General features: G+C 38.9%; 2 protein-coding genes across 2 annotated transcripts; one reads left to right on the forward strand and one right to left on the reverse strand.

Moving 5' to 3' along the window:
• The first annotated feature begins 321 nt into the window (after positions 1–321).
• Positions 322–4,132, forward strand: LOC147924525 (uncharacterized). Its single transcript, XM_087496820.1, has 3 exons — positions 322–355; positions 466–1,871; positions 2,114–4,132. The coding sequence occupies exons 1-3, from the start codon at positions 322–324 to the stop codon at positions 4,130–4,132; spliced, it is 3,459 nt and encodes a 1,152-aa protein (XP_087352946.1).
• A 14,317-nt stretch (positions 4,133–18,449) lies between these two features.
• Positions 18,450–21,752, reverse strand: LOC104759772 (subtilisin-like protease SBT3.11). Its single transcript, XM_010482659.3, has 9 exons — positions 21,585–21,752; positions 21,396–21,487; positions 21,207–21,304; positions 20,954–21,109; positions 20,207–20,877; positions 19,816–20,093; positions 19,605–19,719; positions 19,317–19,509; positions 18,450–19,140 (listed from the first exon to the last, which is right to left on the reverse strand). The coding sequence occupies exons 1-9, from the start codon at positions 21,687–21,689 to the stop codon at positions 18,569–18,571; spliced, it is 2,280 nt and encodes a 759-aa protein (XP_010480961.2). The 5' UTR covers positions 21,690–21,752; the 3' UTR covers positions 18,450–18,568.
• Positions 21,753–22,880: the final 1,128 nt, after the last annotated feature.

Raw genomic sequence — 22,880 nt, forward strand, 5'->3', positions numbered from 1 at the left:
GCATTGGCTTAGTGAATGTGGTTTCATGCCTATTATTTTCCGTTTGGTATGTTTTCTATTGTTACGGGATATTTTCAACTTTGAGTGGTGTCGAGGTCTCTCCAAATTTATTCAGCAGGTGTTAAAGCATTTGTTTGCCCCTCTGTGTTGGGGAATTATGTTTGGATCAAGTTGGGCTCGTGGGCTTTGGGCTTTTTTCCCCCCATCGGTTTCTATTGGATATTTTTGGCGTTTTTCTCAGTCTCTTTTTCGGCCTACTCGTCCGTGGTTTGGGCGGGTAGCCTTATATGGTCTTAACCACACAAACTTGGTTTTTAATTTATGAATATTGTTAGTTGGAATTGTCAAGGCCTAGGTAATAAGGCAACCATTGGTAATCTGCGGGATTTATGGCATAAACATCGGCCTGATTTTTTATTCTTGATGGAAACAAAACAACCCGCACTGTTTTGGAAAAATATGTAGGGCATTTTGGCTACAAAAATTTAGTCACAGTTGATCCTATTGGGTCTAGTGGAGGTTTGGCACTTTTTTACAATCAAGAAGATTTTAATGCCTCTATTTTATTTGAGTCTAATCGGTTAATTGATGTTGAAGCGGTTTATAAAGGGCGGATCATCAAAAAAGCTATTCGTTGTCGGTTGGATAGAGCCCTTGGTAATGAGGATTGGCATGAACTGTTCCCTGATACGGTTCTAGAATATTTACCTATGATTGCCTCGGATCACAAGCCAATTGTGATTAATATAGGGGCAAAGCGGCCGCGGGGTAAGCGACGTTTTATGTTTGATCCCCGGTGGATTGGGAAGGATGGATTGATGGAGGCGATCGCGGTGGGTTGGGATGGGGAACACACTCAGAGTTCGCCCACCTTTATAGATAAAATTGTAAATTGTCGACGGACTATTTCGCGGTGGCGTAAGGAGCAAGTTCCTTTTGGTAGGGACACAATTGAGGCTTTAAAGAGTCAGCTGGCCGCCGCTCAGGCTGATGATGCAACTCCACATTCGGTAATTTCCGAATTAAATGCCCGATTGTGGGAAGCCTATAAGGATGAAGAGGTTTATTGGTATTTGAAGAGTCTTAATAGGTGGATGCAGATGGGGGATCAGAACTCTAAGTATTTTCATGCCCTGACTAAGCAGAGACGGGCCCGCAATCGGATTACAGGTCTTTTTGATAAGAACGAGGTTTGGTCTACGGAGGATGTTGATATCTGCAATATTGCAGTGTCATACTTTGCCGATTTATTTACAACTTTAAACCCGACAAATTTTGATGAGGTCTTATGTGAGGTACGCCCAGTCATTACAGATGAAGCCAATGCCCAGTTAACGGCCTCGGTTACAGAGGCAGAGGTTCGCGCAGCTCTTTTTATGATGCACCCGGACGGGATGACCGCCTTGTTTTACCAAAAAGCGTGGCAGGTTGTTAAAGGAGACCTTCTTTCGCTAGTTAATGGTTTTTTTGAGGAGGGAGTATTTGAAAGAGGTTTAAATGCTACGCATATTTGTCTCATTCCGAAGGTGGCAAAGCCAACCCAGATGACGGAGCTGCGTCCAATTAGTTTGTGCAATGTGGGGTATAAAATTATCTCAAAGATCATGTGTCAACGGCTTAAGAAGTTCTTACCAGGGCTAATTTCGGAAACACAATCGGCTTTCGTTGCTGGCCGTCTAATTTCAGATAACATTCTGATTGCCCAGGAAATGTTCCATGGGTTACGGACTAATCCGTCTTGCAAAGGGAAGTTTATGGCAATAAAAACAGATATATGTAAGGCATATGACCGGGTGGAGTGGGCGTTTATTGAAAAGTTACTCCACAAAATGGGTTTTGATGATAAATGGATTGGTTGGATTATGTTTTGTGTTAGTTCGGTTGAGTACAAAGTCCTTTTGAATGGTCAACCAAATGGTTTGATTGTTCCGGAAAGGGGTTTACGACAGGGGATCCTTTATCTCCATACTTGTTTATATTGTGCACGGAGGTATTAATAGCCAATATTCGGAAAGCGGAGGAGGATAAATTAATTACGGGGATTAAGGTGGCGAATCAATCCCCACCAATCACACATCTTTTATTTGCGGATGATAGTTTATTTTTTTGTAAGGTCGACAAAGAACAATGTAAGGTCATTTTGGGTATTTTACGGAAATATGAGGCTGCCTCGGGTCAGCAAATAAATTTTTCGAAATCTTCTATTCAGTTTGGTCATAAGGTTGCGGAAGATATAAAAATAGAGATCCAAGGAATTCTTGGCATAACAAATCGGGGTGGCATGGGATCGTATCTGGGGTTGCCTGAGAGTTTAGGAGGATCTAAAACAAAGGTTTTTTCCTTTGTTCGGGAAAGATTGCAGGGTCGTACGACTAGTTGGTCGGCGAGGCTGCTTTCTAAAGGGGGAAAGGAGGCAATTATCAAATATGTCGCTACTGCGGTCCCGACGTTTGTGATGTCTTGCTTTTGGCTTCCGAAGACGATTACATCCAAACTCACCAGTGCTGTGGTGAATTTTTGGTGGAGTACGGATGGTAGGTCGGGGGGTATGCATTGGTTAGCTTGGAAGAAACTGTGCTGTAGTAAACAATTGGGTGGTTTGGGATTTTGGAATGTCGATGATTTCAATTCGGCCTTGTTGGCTAAACAACTGTGGAGGCTAATTGAATATCCTGATTCGTTGTTTGCCAGGGTTTTTAAAGGTAGGTATTATAGGAATTCGGATCCCATGGAACCGATTCGTTCTTACTCTCCATCTTACGGGTGGAGGAGTATAGTTTCAGCTCGCTCTCTGGTACAAAAAGGACTTATTAAACGGGTTGGTTCGGGAGAGTCCATTTCAATATGGACTGACCCCTGGATACCAGCTCAATCCCCGAGACCAGCTCTCAGCAAGGGCCCGTTTAAGGACCCTTCTCTTAAAATTTCACACTTAGTTGATTGTCGGACAAATTCGTGGCAGATGGATGTGCTTTCGGAGCATTTTGATCCAGTAGATGTTGCGTTGATAGGAGCTTTACCTTTAGGTAGCTGCCCAAAGGATGATACATTTGGTTGGCATTTTACAAAAAATGGGAGGTATACGGTTAAATCTGGTTACCATGTGGCACGTATGTCGATTTCAGGGCCTTTTAAGGCGATTGGGGACGGGCCAGAGATAACCTCCCTCCTAGCTAGTGTATGGACGGTTCGTTGCCCACCAAAACTACACCACTTTATGTGGCAAGTTTTGTCTGGGTGTATTCCGGTTTCACGAAATTTGTGGCGGCGTGGTATCGCATGTGATTTGGGCTGTTCACGTTATGGCGCGGATGAGGAAACAGTTAATCATGTTCTGTTCCTTTGTCCACCAGCGCGTCAGACCTGGGCTTTATCTCAGGTACCGGTAGGATCACATTGTTTTCCGGTGGAGTCCGTTTATGCTAATATGGATCATTTCCTGGATCCCAAAAGCCCGGGATCCCATGTATCAGCTTTCCCGTGGATTTTGGGGTATTTATGGAAGGCGCGTAATGCAAAGGTTTTTGAAAATATCACAGAGCGGCCAGAGGAGGTTTTTCGGATAGCCGAAGGTGAGGCTTTAGCCTGGAATCGGGCTCAGGAGGAGGGTGAGGATGTGGTTTCAACTATCCAGACAGCGGTTGCGGAATCCCATTTGCGGGGGCCAAACGGCTCCCTCCCCATATCCTTTTCAGGTTACCGTTGTTTTGTTGATGGCTCTTGGAAGTCGGACGATCGTTTCGCAGGAGCCGGGTGGTTTTATACTCAGTCTCAGGATCCAAGGACAGACAGGGGTGCAACTAACTTTCGACGAAGTCTTTCCCCCTTGCACGCTGAAGTGGAAGCTTTCATTTGGGCGATGCGTTGCATGAGTGGACATGACTACCGTGATGTGGCTTTCTACTCAGACTGTGCTGATTTGGTGAAGATGGTGTCTTCGCCACACGACTGGCCGGCGTTTTCGACGTATCTTGATGATATAAAGATGGACAGGGAGGAGTTCTCTTCTTTTTCCTTAACTTTTATTCCTAGAAATGCAAATGCAAAAGTGGATCTTCTGGCTCGCTATGCGCGCACATCTCCGCAGAATGTTTTGTATGTAAACAATTTTCCACCGCATTGGCTCATATAAGCTAATCTTTTGTTGACAAAAAAAAGAGAGTTAATTTAAAAATGATTCAAATCCACAAAATATTATGAACATGCACAATGAATAGGCACAATGAATATGCATACTTACATAAATACGTCCACCAAAAAAAATCATGAATGTGCACAATGATTTGTTTAGGTATGAGTGTCAGTAGCTCCTCCGTTAATACTACAAATCAAAAGTGAAAAACAGCGTGTACATGGTTATGGCATTAAGTACGTATGTATAGAGGCTGAGAAACCAAATTCTTCTGGTACATAACTAACAATGATATGGAAGTTTCCTTTTTATTTTAAAATGAAATAATAATAATTTAAAATTCGTTAAATCATTTCGTAGTGATTTAGACCGTGTTCGTTTTAGTGTTCCTAGCAACATTTTCATTCCCAACTTTTCATCAATGGGCTCTCTGTTTTCTATTTCAAGATTTTGGATTCTTTAAGATCACTGTGTCTATTAACCGTGACTAATCTCCGACTTCCAAAAGTGTTCGTGTTCGTGTATTTTAACTCTCCGTCTTCTCGGTTGTGGTGACTTGTGTTACAACTCTTATCTAAGAAATTTCATTGTTTTTTCTTTATCGGCCTATCATAGCTATCATTTTGTTGCATGATTTGCATATATAGATGTTTCTATATCTGATGTTGTGTTGTAATATCTGAATCTGTAGAACCATTAAGCCATGTAATCTCTGGATTTATAAATCAATGTTTTTGCCACAAAAAAAAAAAAAAACAAACGAACACAGCCTTAGTAATGAATAAAAACGTGATAAATCAAAGATAGGTTTTTGTTGTTGTCGAACCATCACAATTGTGAGTTGAAAATTAATCAAGAAACAACGTTTTGCAAAAAGTAATATTAATAAAGTCAAAAGAATATGTCACTACTTTTATTTATGGGGAATTGTCACAAATACCATAGTTTTATGTTTGTAGGCCAAAAATACCACATGGTTCTTAAATTTCCATTTGTAATATTTACTACTAACACAATTGACTAAAATAATCTTATTCAAATCACTTTTGTTTCTCATCTTAGAAACTTCAATCTCCTCGACTCGGCGCACGAACTTCGATCTCCTCGTCGTCGTCGTGTTCTTCTCACCTTGTTCTAATCACCAATATGTCGTCTCCTCGCCGTGTACTTCCTTTGCTTGTAAGGATCGAATTTGACGTTACCTCAAACACTCGTTGTTTCACGTCATCTCCTCGCCTTCCCTTTCCTGAAGAGATCTGATACAGAGTTTGCTCAGATTCTTTTCCCCTCGCCAATCTTTTGTCTTTGATCTAACGTCATCGGTCTATCACCATCTCCGATCTGTTTTTATGGTTCTTCTTTTTTCTCAATCCCTCACACGACGCTTTATCATTGTGTCTTCCTAAGTAAGGTTTGTATCTACTTTCACTTGCTATTCTCGTTACATTGTAGAAATTGCAAGTTTTAGGTTTGTGTAATTTTGAATTTTCTAATTTTTCAAAACCCTCAATCAATTGGGTGCAAATTTTAGTAGATTCTTATGGATTATACTAAAATTTCAGTAAATTTTAATAGATTTTGTATTGTGGATAGTATTCTTTGTGTAATGATTTGGTTTTCCTAAACTAGAATACTATTTGTGAATTTTCTTCTCCGTATAACAATGGTGATGCTAGTTTTGTTGGATACAATGGTGATGGTAGCTTTGCTAGTTTTGTTGGATCTAATGGTGATGCTATAGTTATAATAGAATTTGGTCGATTTTGGATTCTTTTGTTAGGTCCCACTAATGATTTTTTTTGTAGGATCTTGGTTTTCAAAGAGTTGTGCTACCGTAATTGTTAATATCATACCATGTTATCAATCCTTGTTGCTTGTGTACTGATGTGTTTTTAGCCACTTATGGTCTTACACCACATTATCATTTTTATTGCTTGTTGCTTGTGTTTTGCTTATTGCTTGTTGCTTGTGTTTTGCTTATTGTTTGTTTCTTGTGTATTGATGTGTTTACGAATCACTTTTGAAAATTCAGGAAGCGTTGTTTATAATTCAGGAAGCATTTATTGAGAGAATTCAGGAAGTATTATTGAAATTCAGGAAGACTTTTCTGAATAGATTACTGACTTCAATTTTTATTGTAGGACATGGGAGATTTTTTTTCTTACAAATGCCCCCACTGCCTAAGCTCATTTCAAAATTGAAGAGGAGCCAAATTGTACTTTAGAAACACAAATTGTATAAGTCCGCTACAAAAACAACAAGATATCACATGATGCTGATATGTTTGTTAATTATTGTATTAAGATTTGTGGTAGGTAGCTATGTTTTCACCACAGTCCCATAATTGTTTTGAATTAAACATTTAAGAAGGTTATGAAACAAAGGCTTCAATAAAAGGTTGGTTTAATAACTCATAATAGAAATAAGTATGAACTAAACATTCAGGAAGGATTTCTTGAGATTTAGGAAGGTTTCTTTGAATTTCAGGATGGTCTTCATAAAACAAAAACAAATGCTAAAAGCCATCAACCAAGACACAAAATCAAACCATTCACCTTAACAAATGGATCAATCTGTAATAAATTGAGGCAAAACAGAAAATAAGGAGATAAACACATTTATTTTAATTCAAAGAAGATTTCATAATGTTTATAAAAGATATCTTAACATTTATGATGACTTTCATAAATTCAGGATGACCTTCACAAATTTAGGATGACCTTCACTAAGTGATCTTCTTCTTCTCGAACAATTGCAAAATCCCAGCCTCATTCGTCATTGTGTTTCCACTCTCCACAAACTGAGTACAACTCAACCATATACACAAGAATTCAAACAATCACAACTTGAGATACACAAATGTAACCTAAACCAAATATCTAGGATTGATAAACATTAATCAAAATTGAAATCACCTTACAAATCCAAAGCAACATCTCTTTATGACTGAGAAGAATCTGATATTGGCAACATCAAAGCTAGACAAAGCTATAATTGTTAGAGACCATAAAGCACAACGGCTAATTAAACACAATCGATTGAGCATAATCGATTCATTTTTCCAAATAGTAAACCTCAAGATAACTAAGATACGAGAGTAACAAAGAAGAGATAAAAGAGAAAACTAAAATTGACGACATCGAAAAGAGACGAAGACGGATGACCTTGTAGCTAGATCGCAAAAGCTTCGTGAATCTCGCCAGAGATAATAGAGAACGACGAAGAAGAACGTAGAGAGGTCCAGAACGATGAGAACACAAAAGCTTCGTCGGATCTCGCTGGAGACCATAGATAACGACGTCGTAGCTAGATCGTAAAAGATTCGTCAGATCTCGCCGAAGACCATAGACGCATACCATAGAGAGGCTGAGAATGACGATGTATAACATAGGGACAATATAATCTTTTTAATGAATAAATAATGTTATTAATGGAAAATTAACGAATGTGTAGTAGATTAGGAACTAAAACTATGTTTGATGGTATTTTGGGGCATTTCTTTTTATTTATAGTGTGCTAATATATACTTTATAGTTTATCTAGAAAGTAATATATACTTTACTATTTAGCTTTAGCTCCAAGTAATGACGAAGACTAGGCTATTGAACTATTTAAAAACTTGTTGAATCTTCCGTGGCACGAGACAAAAGGAGGAGGAGGAAATAGGAATATCAGATATATATTCTTAATTTTATTGAGAAATGTTAGAATATTCAGATCCACGACGTATGATATTCTGATTCACGACAACTTCTTTATGTATGTTATACACATAAAATCAATAAAAAGAAAATTATGAATTCAAGAAAATTGTAAAACAGCGTGAGAAAAAAAAAATTGTCAATATTCTTCGAAAATTCCATAGTTAATTTAGTTAACTATAAAATAAGGGAGATTTACTCAGAAATTAAAATATTTTGACTATTTTTAAAATACACAATGTGTCCTTGTTTTATGTTACAAGAAAAAATGTAATTACAAATATATCATTGCTACGTCAGACGCCACATCAGAAATCACTAACGTGTATTATATAACTCAGCCGTACGCGTTACAGAGGTAATGACGGCTGATTTATAGAAAAAACATTTGAGTTAAAGCGGACGGCTGACGTAGAGCATAACTCAGCCAAGCATTACGGCTGACTTAATGAAATCTGGTTGAGTTATGCCACAACTCAGCCGCCCTTACGGCTGAGTTATAATCCGATGGTTGAGTTGTAAAAGTTTTGGCTGAGTTATTACTACTACACGGCTGAATTATCATTCTGAATCTGACTGAGTTATGAACAATGACTGACTTATGAGATGTGGTTATGGCTGATTTATGGTTAAGTTTTATAACTCAGCCGCCATGAGCTGACTTATCGTAAAACTCGGCCATTTTACGGCTGACTTAGTAGCAAAATATTAATTACTAGAATATCATTCAGTTACGGCTGACTTATTTAACGATATGACTAAGTTACAAATTTTCAGTTGAGTTATGACATTAAGCGGCAAATTTGGCAGCTATTTTTGTGCTTTTTAATTACTGTAATATTATTCATGTTGCAGCTGAGTTATAATTTTGTTTGATGGCTGATTTAATTAGGCTGATTTAAATGTTCGTTTGGTGGCTGACTTGCCACTTCGGACGCATCATCCATGTCAGCATTCCATGTCATCATCTTCTCCAGAAATAGAAAACGTCGTTCCTTCGACTCTTGTTCTTCAACTGGTTAAAAAGTGTTCTCCACCTTGTTCTGCGCCTTCTTTTACTCCTTGTTCTTCACTTCTTAATTACACTCATTCTTATTAATTTTCCTCATTCTTCTTCATTTTCTTTCATGGTATGACAACCCTTCCCGTGGACTCCACTAGCCCACCGCTAGCTGTCCTAACAGACTGTTCGTGGACCCTGCTAACCCACTGCTAGCCGTTCCAATGGACCCCAAGCTGGTCCTACACGGCATCGATCCTAACCCATCACTGTGGATATCCTAATCCACCAGTAGGTTATTAGTGCGCCAGGCGTTCCTCGAACCCTAGTCCTCACCCTTTAACAACCTTCCCACAGGACCCTCGGATGCATGCCCCGGATCGTCATCCGAAGTCGATATACCAACCATATTCCCTAGCCACAAAGTCTCTGAATATGGCAGTACTAGGAGAACCTAAGTCCTCCAAGAGTCGCGAGCAAACAATTCTGAACACGTCTGAGTCCTATCCCTATCCAGGTTTCCTTCCCTTGGCTCGCGTAAAACATCTCAATGTCCTACCAACCACATATCCCCTCACTGGAATACTTCATGACCACTCAAGGATCATATACATGCCACAAGGGCCGCCACAAAGGCCAAACAAAATGTCCTAAAGAGGACCACCACCAAGGCCAAACAAAATGTCCTAAAGAGGACCACCACCAAGGCCAAACAAAATGTCCTAAAGAGGACCGCCACCAAGGCCAAACAAACGTCCTAAAGAGGACCGCCACCAAGGCCAAACAAATGTCCTAAAGAGGACCGCCACCAAGGCCACTCGTCCCGAAGGACCGTCACAAAGACCATCTGTCCCGAAGGACCGCCTAAACAGGCACTCTGGCTAAACAGCCCGCCACAAAAGCCAAACAATTGGCTAAACAGCCCGCCACAAAGGCCAAACAATCGGATAAACAGCCCGGCACAAAGACCACACAATGGCTAAACAGCCCGCCACAAAGGCCACACAATGTCTAAAAAGACCGCCACACACGGGCACACTGACTCGAAAGTCCGCCACTAAGGCCACACTAATTTTTCTTTTTGTCTTTGAGAATTATGATCTTGATTAATGATTTCTCTTATTTGGCTAACACTCTAATGATTATTTTGTTTATGCTTGATCTCAGAACTGAAGCTTAGAAAGACTATGAGCCTTATCAACAATCCTGAAAGCCCTTATTCAATGGATATCTGATTGATCTAACGTTGTCTCAACTTTTATCAGGATTTTAACCGGACTTATTCTCTTACTTTGGGGTTGGAAATCAGTGGACTAGACTTCTTCTTCAGGCCATACAAAACAGTGCAATTTTTCAAAGTATGTCTCCCCTCTCTTCCCTTCAGTGATTTAAAAAAAAAAAAAAAGAATAAAAGATGAGATGATTTAATCAGTTTAGAGAGGTAGGTAAATTACCTGTGACCTCATTATTCTACTCTTGAGTCAAATGATCACACAAAGCTTGGAAGCGAGGGGTAGGTAAATTACCAATGACCCCGGTATTCGCTTACACCTTTGATTAAGAAAAGAGAGAAAAAAAAATTGGAAGTGAGAAAAGGGAGAGGAAAGGAGATGTATGAAGAATGTCTTGGGCTGAAGAGAATCCATGTGCCACTGATCGATACACCCAAGGTAAGAACTCACCTGTACTTGTTTTAATATTGACTAATGAGATGACAATGGAGATTTTAGAGATTCCAAAGGATTGTGGGATTTGAGTAAGGAATGTTGATGCTTATCATGGTTGAGTATAAGAAGTAAGTTCTTGAGTCAGGTAAATGAAGAGTGTGAATAAGAATAATCTGCAATTGAGTGAGATCCCTATTTTCAACCTCTTTCACAGGTCTAAGTTTCTGTTTTGCTTGAGGGCAAGCAAAGGCTAAGTCTGGGGGAGTTGATATATCATGATTTTTATGGTTTTTAACCATGATATAAGGAGTCTTTTAGTGTCTTTTCATTTGTTTCTAGATTGTTTTTGAGTCTTTACAGGTTTTTAGCATGGAATGAGCAAAATGGAGCAATTTGGATGATTCTGGAGCATTTAACCGGAGGAAATTAATTTGGAGTCTGATCCTATGAGGAGCATCGATCGACACCAAGATATGGAGCATCGATCGACACCAAGATATGGAGCATCGATCGACACCTTCTTCAGGCGATGAAGAATCACAAAATTGGAAGTTTTACAATTCTGCCCCAAAGTCTTCCAAAATTGCAACATAAGTCTCTGACGTGTTTTAGGACATATAAATATAGTTTTTAGGTTTTTAAAACCCAAAAGTTGTATTCTATCAAGTTTTATTTTTTCTGCAACCCTGTGAGATTTTGAGAGCTTTTGGGAGAGAGATCTGAACTGCTTTGAGAGAAGAATTCTTGAACTCCCTCTTTACTCTTTTAATCTCTATTGCTTATTATTCAGAATTATGTTTTGTTCTTCATTGAATATGTCTGAGTAGTTTGCTTGTTAGGTTTAGGGGTTTTCACAGGGATTTTATGAGTTATTAGATCTGATTATTTAGGATTCAATATATATCTAGATCTTCATCTTAGGTTGTTCTTCATATTAATTCTTGATTGATCACCTAGAATTAATACTTTAGGAAAATAAATTGATATGAGAATATAATTGTTTTCCTGACAAAAACCTTTTGATGAGCAAAATTATTTCTTGCAAAGAGATTTGATTTAATAATTTTGTGAACAATCTAAACCTGATTTTATTGCTAATTTTGACCTAGAATTTTGCAAAGAGATTTGGATTTTCTGGTTTTAAATTTAGATATTATTTGCAGTGAGAACTGATTTAATTTACAAAAGTGTTTAGAGTTCTAGATCTGTTCTTAATTGCTTGAATCCTATTCATTTCCTGATTTAATATTTCATAATTTGTGAGAAATTCTCTAGGCCTAGCTTTTTGACCTTCTGAATTTACAACAGTCTCTGTGGCATTCTGCGGTCTAGGCCAATCCCTGATAGCCTAAATCTTCTCCGGATCCACAGAAACCCCCTCTGCAGAAACAATATGACCCAGAAAACCCATCTCACGCTGCCAGAAACTACACTTGCTCAACTTTGCAAACAACTTCTGCTCCCGCAGCTTCTCCAGAACTGCCCTCAAATGCACTGCATACTCCTCAGGACTCTTAGAATATACCAGGATATCGTTGATGAAAATGATGACAGACACATCCAGAAACTTCTGAAACACGCTGTTCATCAATCTCATAAACGCTGCTGGTGCGTTAGTCAACTCGAAAGGCATCACCACAAACTCATAATGCCCATATCTCGTCCTGAAAGCAGTCTTTCTCACATCTGCCTCATCTATCGGTATCTGATGATAACCTGACGCCAGATCTACCTTAGAGAACCAAGTAGCACCCCTCAACTGATCCAACAACTCATCGATCCTAGGAAGAGGGTACTTGTTCTTCACAGTAACCCGGTTCAAACCCCGATAATCAATGCACAACCTGAAACTCCCATCCTTCTTCTTCACAAACAACACCGGCGCTCCCCACGGTGATACACTAGGACGGATGAATCCCTTACTCAACAAATCCTCTAGCTGCTTCTTCAGCTCTGCCATCTCTGCTGGAGCCATTCTGTAAGGAGCCTTGGATAACAGTGTCGTCCCCGGTTCCAGTTCAATGGTAAAAGGATCCGACCGAGATGGTGGTAATCTCTGCAAAGACTGAAACACATCCTCAAACTCCTCCACTACTGGAATACCGCTAACCGTAGACTTCCCCACTGACTCTGGCATAGATATATTAACCAAATAAGCCTCACGGCCCTTCTCGATCATCTTCCCAGCCTGAATGGCTGAGTTCACGAGACTCCCCGAAGTCGGTCTAATACCCTGAAAAACCAACTTCCCTCCTGGACGCTCAAACTCCACTCTACCCTGATGGCAATCCAAATGCACCATATGCCGATGCAACCAATCCATCCCGAGAATAACATCATACAACTCCACTGGACTAATAAGCAAATCCGCTGGCCACGACTCTCCTACAATCTGAATATCAACTCCCCTAGCTCGTCCAATAACTCTCAGGAACTTGCCTCCAGCAACTCTGACAAATCCTATAGGCTCTCCGGGATCCTTTCTGATTCCCGCACTCTTTGCACACTCCGGAGTAATGAAGCTATGAGAAGCTCCAGAATCAAACATAACATGGGACTTAAACCCGCCCACCAACAAGGTCCTACACAAACCTCATGTGTTGAGAACCTACCACTTTATCGTAGGAAAAACATAAAATCTGAATCTACTAAAATTCACAAATTTTAAGTACCATAAATTATACATGTGATCGCCCCGGCACTGGTTCCACCAGTCTCTGCTATCGTGTAAACCCGTGGTGCCTGCTCAATCCGTGCCACCTGCTGACCTCCAGGCTGCACCTGCTGCAACGCTGCCGGCTGCAACTTGGGACAAAAGGGCCTGATGTGCCCTGTCTCCCTACAATGATAACATACCTGAGGCCCCGTCGTCGGAGCACTCCTCTTGGGACAACTAGCAACCTTGTGATCCTTGCTCCCACACTTGAAGCAACTCGCACCACTCTGCGTCTGCGTAGCCTCCCACCTCCTCTTGGTTCCCTGTGCAGGCCTACCGCCCCTGCTAGAACCACCCTGCTGCTAAGCCTTACTAGGCTGAACTGTTGGACTAACCGCCACTGTCTATGCACGGATATCCTCCTCAATCTCTGCTGCAGTCTCAACCAGCTCTGTACGCGTAGCATACCTCCGCCCTCTACAGTGAACTCTCAAATCATCACGTAGAGCCCTCAAAAACCTCCTGATCTGAGCCTCCTCAGGCTCCATAGCCCGACCCCCATAACATAGAAGTCGACTGAACTCCAAGTCCAGCTCCCGCACTGACCGTGTCCCCTGAGATAACTGAAAGAACTACACATCCAACCGGTCCAATGCCTCTCTAGGAAAATACTTGCGGTTGAACTCCAAGATGAAGTCAGCCCAAGTCATCTCCTGCTGCACTCTCCTAGCAGCCACTGATCTCCACCACAACTCAGCATCACCACTCAAATGGTAGACCCCTATTTCCACCCAAAACTCCTCAGGACATCTCAGAGTATGGAAGTTATGTTCCACACTCGTCCTCCACGCATCCGCAATAGTAGGATCTGTACCACCAAAAACCTTCTCAGTGAAAGACCCCTCATCTCCTTGAGCATAGACAAATAACGTCCATGAACTCTCACATCTGCAGCCACTGGCTGCCTTTCCTCCGCCACCACTGGTGGCACTACCTGAGCCTGAGCCGGTACCACTGGTGGTAACCGCTCCAACACCTGTGCTAGCATAGCCGCAAAGTCAGTACCAGGGACTCCTCTCGCTGGAACTCCCACACCTAGAGCCCTAGCATCATCAGCCACTGGAGCATCAACACCGCCCCCTCCGGCCAAACTCACTGAATCCCCCGGAACATCCTGCGACTCGCCAACACCCTCAACTGTCACACTCTGGTCCTCGGCCTCACTAGCCTCTGGGACTCTGCCCCTACCACGACCACGTCCGCGTCCACTACCACGACCAGCAACAGCATCATCTCTAGCCATCTGCACTACCATGAACAGAAGACTAAGCAAACAATTTCTATTATAACACAGAAACATAAACTCACCCTGGAATCACACAGTCGGTTCGAAGAGGATGTTCTAGGAATCCATGCCACACACAATTGACTAACTCATATAATCAATCAAGACATGCAATCCCAAACATCACAACAGAAACCTAGTGAACCCAAACCTAGAACCGTAAGGGCTCTGATACCAAAATGAAAGGACCAACCTTTTTTTTAATAAATAATAAATAATATATATATAAATAAACTACAACTAGTGGTACCATATCCACTAGCCACCTAACCACATTCACAATCAACAACGGAATAACCATACCAATATCCAATAATAATCCAATAATAATCCAATAATAATCCAATAATAATCCAATAATAATCCAATAATAATCCAATAATAGTCCAATATTATAGCATAAGCAATATTCCAATACCAAACAACAAGAAACATGAAACCAGCAACCTAACAATGCTTCTAATTACTCAACTCTAGCAACCTAGCAATGCCAGACAACATCCAATCGAGTCCCTAGAACATCCTCCTCTTCATTGCCTTGATTCCACGATCACACTTTGCCTTTACCTGCACCACAAACACAAATTGAGATGCATGAATATTTGATAAACACTCAGTGAGGCAATCCTCCCATCTACTGGGCTATACACACAAGCAATAAGATCTCTACATGCCACAATCAACAATCAATAAAACAAACCAGGCAATACACAAAGCATGCAACATCCGTCGTAGCAGAAAGAAGGGTGTCGACCGACACTAGATGGTGTCGATCGATACTGACAATCTGGTGTCGACCGACACCATACTGGTGTCGACCGACACCTTGCCCGACACTCCCAAAAACCCTAGTTTGTGTCGACCGACACCTCCACATGGTGTCGATCGACACTCGCCAAGGTCTCGAGCCGTCCTCGCGTTGGTGTCGACCGACACCCCAACTGGTGTCGACCGACACCGATGCCGAGCAGCAATTACCTTTGATCAAAAACTCCGAATCTCGCCTCCACTCTTCTCCAATCCGCTCCATGCCTTCCCAGAAGCCAAACCCAGCCAAAGCAGCGACGAAATACCATAGAGAACTCAAAGAAACAACCACATAAGCACCAAATCACATAAAAACTAGAGATCTTAGCTTAGATAAGCCATGGTCATGCACTCACCTCTTTGCAGGAAGATTCAGACCAATAGCAACGAATCCAACCCTCCTAGCAAGCTTCTCACTCTTTCCTAGCTCCAAATCTCTCAAGGAATCTCTCAATCTCTTCCCAAAAGCTTAAGAACACTTTTTCTCCCTTTCTTTTCTCAAAAACGATAAACTGCTTACAAGACAAAAGCCAAAACCCTTCCTTTCATCGATTTCCACTTAAATAACCCGGTTCAATGGTTTCCCAAAACCAAACCGAACCAAAATGATTAAAAACTCAATCTGGTCGAACCGAAAATTAGTGGTGTCGACCGACACCCCCTTGGTGTCGATCGACACCCATCTCCAAAAACCAATTTTTGGTTCGCGAATGTTACACATGGGTCCAGTTCTGCTAATTGTTGTTTCTGGTAATTGTGTAAAGAAACACAAATATATATTTAACAACGACGATAGAGGGTGTAGAATTGTGCTGATAGATGCAGAAACAACACACGACAAGCTTGTGAAGCTTGTTTTTGATGACTCCGGATTGAACGCGTTAACCCATGAGCTAAACGCATGTTCTCGATGTAAACAAGTTGGGCACAATGCAAAAGCTTGTCCGATGTAGTATTATTGTAATACATTTTTTTTTATTTTGTGTAATAATTCAGGCATCAAGCATTATAACTCAGCCGTCATATTAATTGACGAGACCTTTCGTTTTCCCTGTAAATACTATAACCTAGCCGTCAAGTAATATAAATCAACTGTTTGCTTTCAGATTATTTATTGTGATAACTCAGTCACAAAACATTATAACTCAGCCGTCATATGAATCGACAAAACCTTTCATTTTTCGTAAATACTATAACTCAGCCGTTAAGTTTTTTTTTTCCGGTTTGTGACGTGGATTATAGAGGATGACGTGTATTTTAATTTGCTGATGTATATTTTTAATTATTTTTAATCAAAATAAAAAAAAAATCTAAGGGGTAAATTGTAATTACACCCAGGACACTAAATATATGAGTAATTTTTAGAAAATGTATTCATATTAGAAATAAACTAACTTTTGGATAAAATCTGAATAATTCTTTCATAAAATAATGATTGTTTTATATTTCTTGTGTTGGAACTGAATTTCAGAAATAAAGTTTTTGAAAATCGCAGGTTTTGTGAAAGTGACTTTCCAGCGACTTTCCGGCCAAATGTTTAAACAGAATTTTTGGGTCCATTGTGCAATGGAAAGCTGGTAACAAGTACTACAAGATGGTATATTCATACGTCCAAAATGGAATTAATTTATATGAGAAACAAGGGTGTGAAGTGAGCTACTTGTGATGTTTGGAAATATGTCGCACATAAAATATGGGGAATGTTTTTCACTCCTTTATATATGGTTTGACACTCTTCTAATTTGAAAAGTGTGTAGGAAGAAGATGGAAGGTTCCCACATGCGCCGAACCTAGCTGGGCTGTGCTTTGCCATACCGGACTGTTAATTCATTTGTAGCTTCATTCGTGAAACGTGCCTATAGAACTATGAAAAAAGAATAAAGTCATTTGTTGTTCATATTATCAAAAACGGTGTTTTGTGTATTTTGTGGGAGTTGCCCCTTGTATTTTTTCCTCTTTCCTTTAAAGAGGTGCCTCTCTATTTATATTGAGAGATGGTTTAAAATATGTTCTTTGTCTATATTTCTTGAGAGAGAAAATCTTCAATTTGCTGTATATTCTCTTGGATGCAGTCTTATCTTTTTCTTTCTTCATTTAAGGCGGTACCGAGGTTATCGGGTTTACAACTCTGGGCCGAATTATGGACTATTTGGTATATCCTTTTTAGTTTAAACCGGGATATCTGCTAAATCACCCATTTACATTCACAATTCAACAAAACATCATGGATCATTTAATTTTGCTGTAAATATTAATGATATTTTCATTAATTAATAATTCTTATTTTAAATAAAAATTAATTTTAATCTTCTATATATAACATATTTAACATCACCAAAAAATAAAAGCAATAATTCTTTGTTTTTTCTATTGTAATTATTCATTCATCGATGTTGCAATTTTTCCTATGTCCTTAAGGTGATATCCAATAATGTTTGATGTATTTCTCCCCCCTCCCCCCAACCAAATTTTATTTTATATTTACATTATTTAACATTATATACATAAAAATCAAATAACTAATTAGAAAATAAAGTATTTTAATATCTTTAAATATTTTTAAATGGATGGCGAAAACTAATCAATATAGTACAGGGAAATAAAATAATTATAATATAATTAACTTTAGTTTTTTTTTTCCTGATTTTGATGATGTTGGACACTTTACATAGAGATAAAACTCTCTACTTATGTATATATGATTTTATTAGTGTTAGGTTATGTTGTGAATTATGCATATTTTCATTTGAAAATAATGTTCTTATTGTAATTAAAATCCTTTTACGATTTTGCACTATCTCTAAATAAATTTAAATATTTTATGCTAAGTAGTTTGGAACTATTGAAAAACAAATTCCATTGAATATATATTTAGGTAGAAGTCTAATTTTATATGCATCCTATCTCTGTTTACATGTTTGTTTTATAAAATTTTGGTGTTGTATTTTATTATTTCGTTTTTGAAATTTTTTTAAGGCTCTTTTTTTAAGTACAATATTTTTTAACCAAATTACTAGAAAAGTGTGTGAATATATAGAATGATGAAATAATAGAAAATGTGTGAATTAGTTATATCATTAATTTTAGTTTAATGTTATTTTCCTAATTTTGATGATTTGGACATTCTAAATGGAGAGCAGATTGCCTAATAATATACCTTACCAAAAAAAAAACTCCCTAATTACATATATAGAATTTTATTACACACACACAACTTTGGGTTAATAAGACAAAATGATACTGGAAAACAAAATGAAAAATCAATAGCTGAAATACATCAACATTTGAGTTCTGACAGATAATGGGATAGTGACGTTGTGAGAGCCATCAGTCCAAGTCAAGCTCCCAAAATAATAAATCGAATTGGATTTGTGAGTTGTGGAGACAGTAACCTTGAAGCTAATTTTTTTGACATTTGAGTTGAACAACAATGTGTTGGGTGTGACAGATATTTTGACACCCAATGGAGGCTCGACGATGAGTTTATAGACGGAGTCAACGGGTCCAACGTTGGTGACGGTTCTCGTGAGAGTCACATCTTCCTTAAGGAATGGAATTGTGATGGAAGGCAAATTGAGATCAAGCATAGAAGGCCTTGGACTAGGACATCGATATAACGTATTTGTTCTTGATATTTTGGTGATGTGCATCTCATCATAATTAGAAGCACATAAAAAAAGTCTATAGTCTTCTGCACCTGCGTCAAAGACAAGACCAGGGTCGGCTGCTTTGTTTGGGCTAACTAATCCTCCTCCGAAATCAAAAGGATCAGCTAGTTTTCGTGTTAGTCCTTCCGAAAATATAGGTTCTCCGTAGGGATCCGTCTTGGAAGCTTAACCAGTTAAGAATGAGTAAGTTAATTAGATCACAACATATTTTGAATCAATATTTTAATTTGGTATGTATTACTATTGTTATTATGTTATGTCACAATTAACCTTCAAATTTGTAATGCTTGTTGTTGAACAAAAACTAGAAAATACAACTAAAGAATTCTTAGATAGTTACCTGTGGTGACGAGAGCTGACTTAAGCGCGGCCGGAGACCAGTCAGGATGCACAGCTCTAAGTAGCGCAACTAAACCAGCGACCACAGGTGTTGCCATTGAAGTTCCCGACTCAGCATAGAATCCTTCCTCGGCACCCATTTTTTCTGGGGTACTCGCAGCCACTATGCCAACACCTGGAGCTGCTATATCGGGCTGCAAAAATATAATGTTGCTATGTGATGAGAAAATAAATATTGCTAGAATTGGATTTATGTTTATTATTTGTTTGATCATTACTAAGTTATTACCTTGAGAACATATGGAGATACGGGATTGGGTCCTCTTCCTGAGAATTCAGCAACCTTAGTGGCTACAAGTGGTCCATTAAGCGTGACTGCAGAGCTTATTTTTATGGTGGGCGAACTGTAATCAAGAAATTTTTAAAAATATATATATACTCAATACCATGCAAATAATAATAATACGAAAGGTCGAATTAAGTACTAGTTATAAAATTACCTAGTGGTTCTTATGTACTTGAACATGGTAGATCCTTGTTCATAGTCGACCGTGATCATGGCGATACCTTCAGAGACTTTCAAATCATCCTCTCTCTTGGTGGCAAAGATTAGACCCTCTGCTTGCACATTTGAAAGGTTAGACACATAATCTGTCAATTCACTTTCAGTCGGGAAAGCTAGCACCACTTTTCCCTTTGCCGCACTTGTCATCTCGTTTGCGCTATACACGAACATTAGTTCTGCTTGGATCTCCTTACCCTTGTACGCGCTCCGAGCCTACATAGTAAAAGATTTAGAAAGCTCACATATATATATATATATATATATTGATGTCAAAAGAGAATCAATTATACATATACACTAGTTTAATTTTGTTGGTTTGGTTTTACCATTAAGGTCATGTTGTTGCCTAGTGTCAAAGGTGTGGAATACCACCGGTCTAGACTAGTGGCAGCCACTGTTATGATCCATGGAGCTATGTTCTGGACTGAATAATCATCAGGCCCATAGTTACCACCCGCACTGAGCACTGGAATGCCATTGGCGACTGCATGGAATGCTCCATACGAGATTTGATTATATAAATCAAGTTCAGTCAGCGTAGGGTTAGGCCTGCCTATTGATATTGTTATCAAGTCCACCCCATCTGCTATGGCATCGTCCATTGCTTTGATTATTTCTGCGCTCGCGCAACTTCCGTCTACTCTTTGCCAACACACTTTGTAGACAGCGATACGAGCACCAGGAGCTCCGCCTCTTATTGTGCCCACTCCAAACCCATTTACACTCACATTTGAAACGAAGGATCCCCCGGCTGTCGAGGCCACATGGGTACCGTGAGGCAACGCTTCCCTTGCGGACATGTACTCCGTGTCCGGTATTCTGCTATCTGTTTTGTTCTTTCGGAATAGGCTTTCCATGTAATACCTCGCTCCTATCAACTTCCTGTTGCAATGCTTCTTCGAGTCAAAATCTTCACCGTCTACACACATCCCTTTCCAACGTTGTGGGATTGGCCCTAAGCCTTTGTCATTGAATGACTCTGACTCTGGCCAAACACCTACGAACACGTACAAGTTGTGTCAAACTATCTTTTATTTGGAGAAATCTCCATGCAAAATTAATATCAAACGTACCAGAGTCCAAGACACCAATGATGATGTCTTCGCCCATCTTGGCATCACGAAGAAGTCCTTTAGGTGTACTATGAGAAAGCCCCAAATAATCAAATGTCCTTGTTGTTTGCAGCTCATAGTAAGTATTGGGCGTTACTTGAACTACATTTGGATGCTCTATTCATAATAATGAAGATTAAATCGTTAATTAATTAAAATTTATCTAATTTGCTTTAGTATATCTCTAGAAATGCTTATTCATATGTACACACACCTGAGATTTTTTTGGCTTGGGCATCTGTAAGATGGGCAGCAAATCCGGAGAAACCATGCCGATAACTATGGACAATGGACTCACTAGCGTCCTTTTTGCTGTAACCATATATATCCACAACCCGTTATTGTGTTTGTTTTATTTTCAACAACATACTGTTGTACTTATCTAAATAGGATTTGTTGGTACCTTCCAAGTAGGGATTCTAACATGCTGAGATGCGAGGCCGTTACAAGCTCAGGATCATTATGCTCCTTTTCTCCAAGGTATACTATGTGGACCTATATATATGTATTAGTAATGCACATTCATCATTCCTTTACCCAAAAATTTGTCTTTTCCATTATTAAGTAATTAAGAGATTTTTCACGAATATACCTTAGTCTCTTCATAGGCTCCTCCTTCCACAATATTAAACTCCACGTTAAGAATCACCACAACACTCATTACCCAAAAAACCCACCATGAGACCCGAGAGCTCATCGTTCTCACCGGCAGGGAAAAAAATTCAGAAGAGATCGAAGTCTCACAGTTATTTGTTTTCTTGAATATATTTTGCAAATGAATGTTCTCTTATATATATCAGCATTCTGTCTCATAACTAATTATAATTACCTTCTAAAACGACTTAAACTAATGTTGACATTATTAGGTTGTAAAACTTAACTACTCTTCTGATATTGGCTTAATGTACAACAATATATTCTATTGTTCTCTATTTCGTCGTTACCATATCTAATAATAGAGTTTTATGAGTTTGTGGTTTTGTTTTTAAACTGTAACTTATTCTAGATTAAGCAAATGCTTTCTAATCTTTTGAGGTTATATTGCATAAAAATTATTGTTTGAGTAGTCATATTATGGGTATGTTAAAAAATTTTAACAGTTGTTATACAAAGTTAATATTTTTGGTGATGTATACTATATAAAGAAAGAGCAAGAAAAACCAACTAGGTAAAACCTGTAAAACATGCAAAACAAGATATCAAACATGTAACCATACATTTATATATGGGTAATAGCAAAACTTTTTTAGGGTGTGTTTACGTAGTAAATCGAATAAACCGTAAATCTGGTCATGAATATCAGCATGATGGGTTCAACACCGACCTACATGTAGAAACGAGATGTCGTAGAGCCAAACTACGAAGATAAATTAAGAATCCGTGGAAAGAGGGAAAACGAAAAATAAGGAAATAGACTATATATATGAAAAATAGATAGCTTCTTCATATAGATAGATAAGGCCAATTATGAAAAAAATATGGAATAGTTGATAAATTTTTTCGCTAAAAGACCTAAGCAATTCTTTTTAAATATGAACTACTGTATGAATCACTTGATCGCTTTTCTAATGTACGTAGACAATATTTTCGACATTTGTTGAAATCCTCCTTAACACGATATATATACTCCTTGTGATATCTCGATTCTACAGATTATGTAACCAATGCTCAATCATGGATTTTTGATGATGGAGGGGACTTGGGATTTTGATAACGGAAAAATGAGATTTTATTAGAACTATTCGACAAATGAACCAATGTTTGTAAAGAAACAAAGATCCAGTCCTCAAGCTTACAAGAGTTTGATAAACAAGAAACCACTCCAATAAACAAGAGCTCAACACCGATACAGAGAAAAGAGAGAAACGATTACAAAATCCAACTTCTT

The sequence above is a fragment of the Camelina sativa genome, chromosome 17 (genome assembly GCF_030686135.1).
Source record: "Camelina sativa cultivar CO46 ecotype springtype chromosome 17, ASM3068613v1".
NCBI classification, from domain to species: domain Eukaryota; kingdom Viridiplantae; phylum Streptophyta; class Magnoliopsida; order Brassicales; family Brassicaceae; genus Camelina; species Camelina sativa.

What these genes read in the sequence shown, in the direction of transcription:
- LOC147924525 (XM_087496820.1), top strand. Translation starts at nt 322, where the DNA reads ATGAATATTGTTAGTTGGAATTGTCAAGGCCTAG. An exon ending in TTGGAATTGTCAAGGCCTAG is followed by an intron (nt 356 to 465) that starts GTAATAAGGCAA and finishes AAAAATATGTAG; the next exon opens with GGCATTTTGGCTACAAAAAT. An exon ending in TTGGTTGGATTATGTTTTGT is followed by an intron (nt 1,872 to 2,113) that starts GTTAGTTCGGTT and finishes TTTTTTTGTAAG; the next exon opens with GTCGACAAAGAACAATGTAA.
- LOC104759772 (XM_010482659.3), bottom strand. Translation starts at nt 21,689, where the DNA reads ATGAGCTCTCGGGTCTCATGGTGGGTTTTTTGGGTAATGAGTGTTGTG. An exon ending in CATTGGTGTCTTGGACTCTG is followed by an intron (nt 20,878 to 20,953) that starts GTACGTTTGATA and finishes ACGTGTTCGTAG; the next exon opens with GTGTTTGGCCAGAGTCAGAG. An exon ending in AAGTACATAAGAACCACTAG is followed by an intron (nt 19,720 to 19,815) that starts GTAATTTTATAA and finishes TCTTGATTACAG; the next exon opens with TTCGCCCACCATAAAAATAA.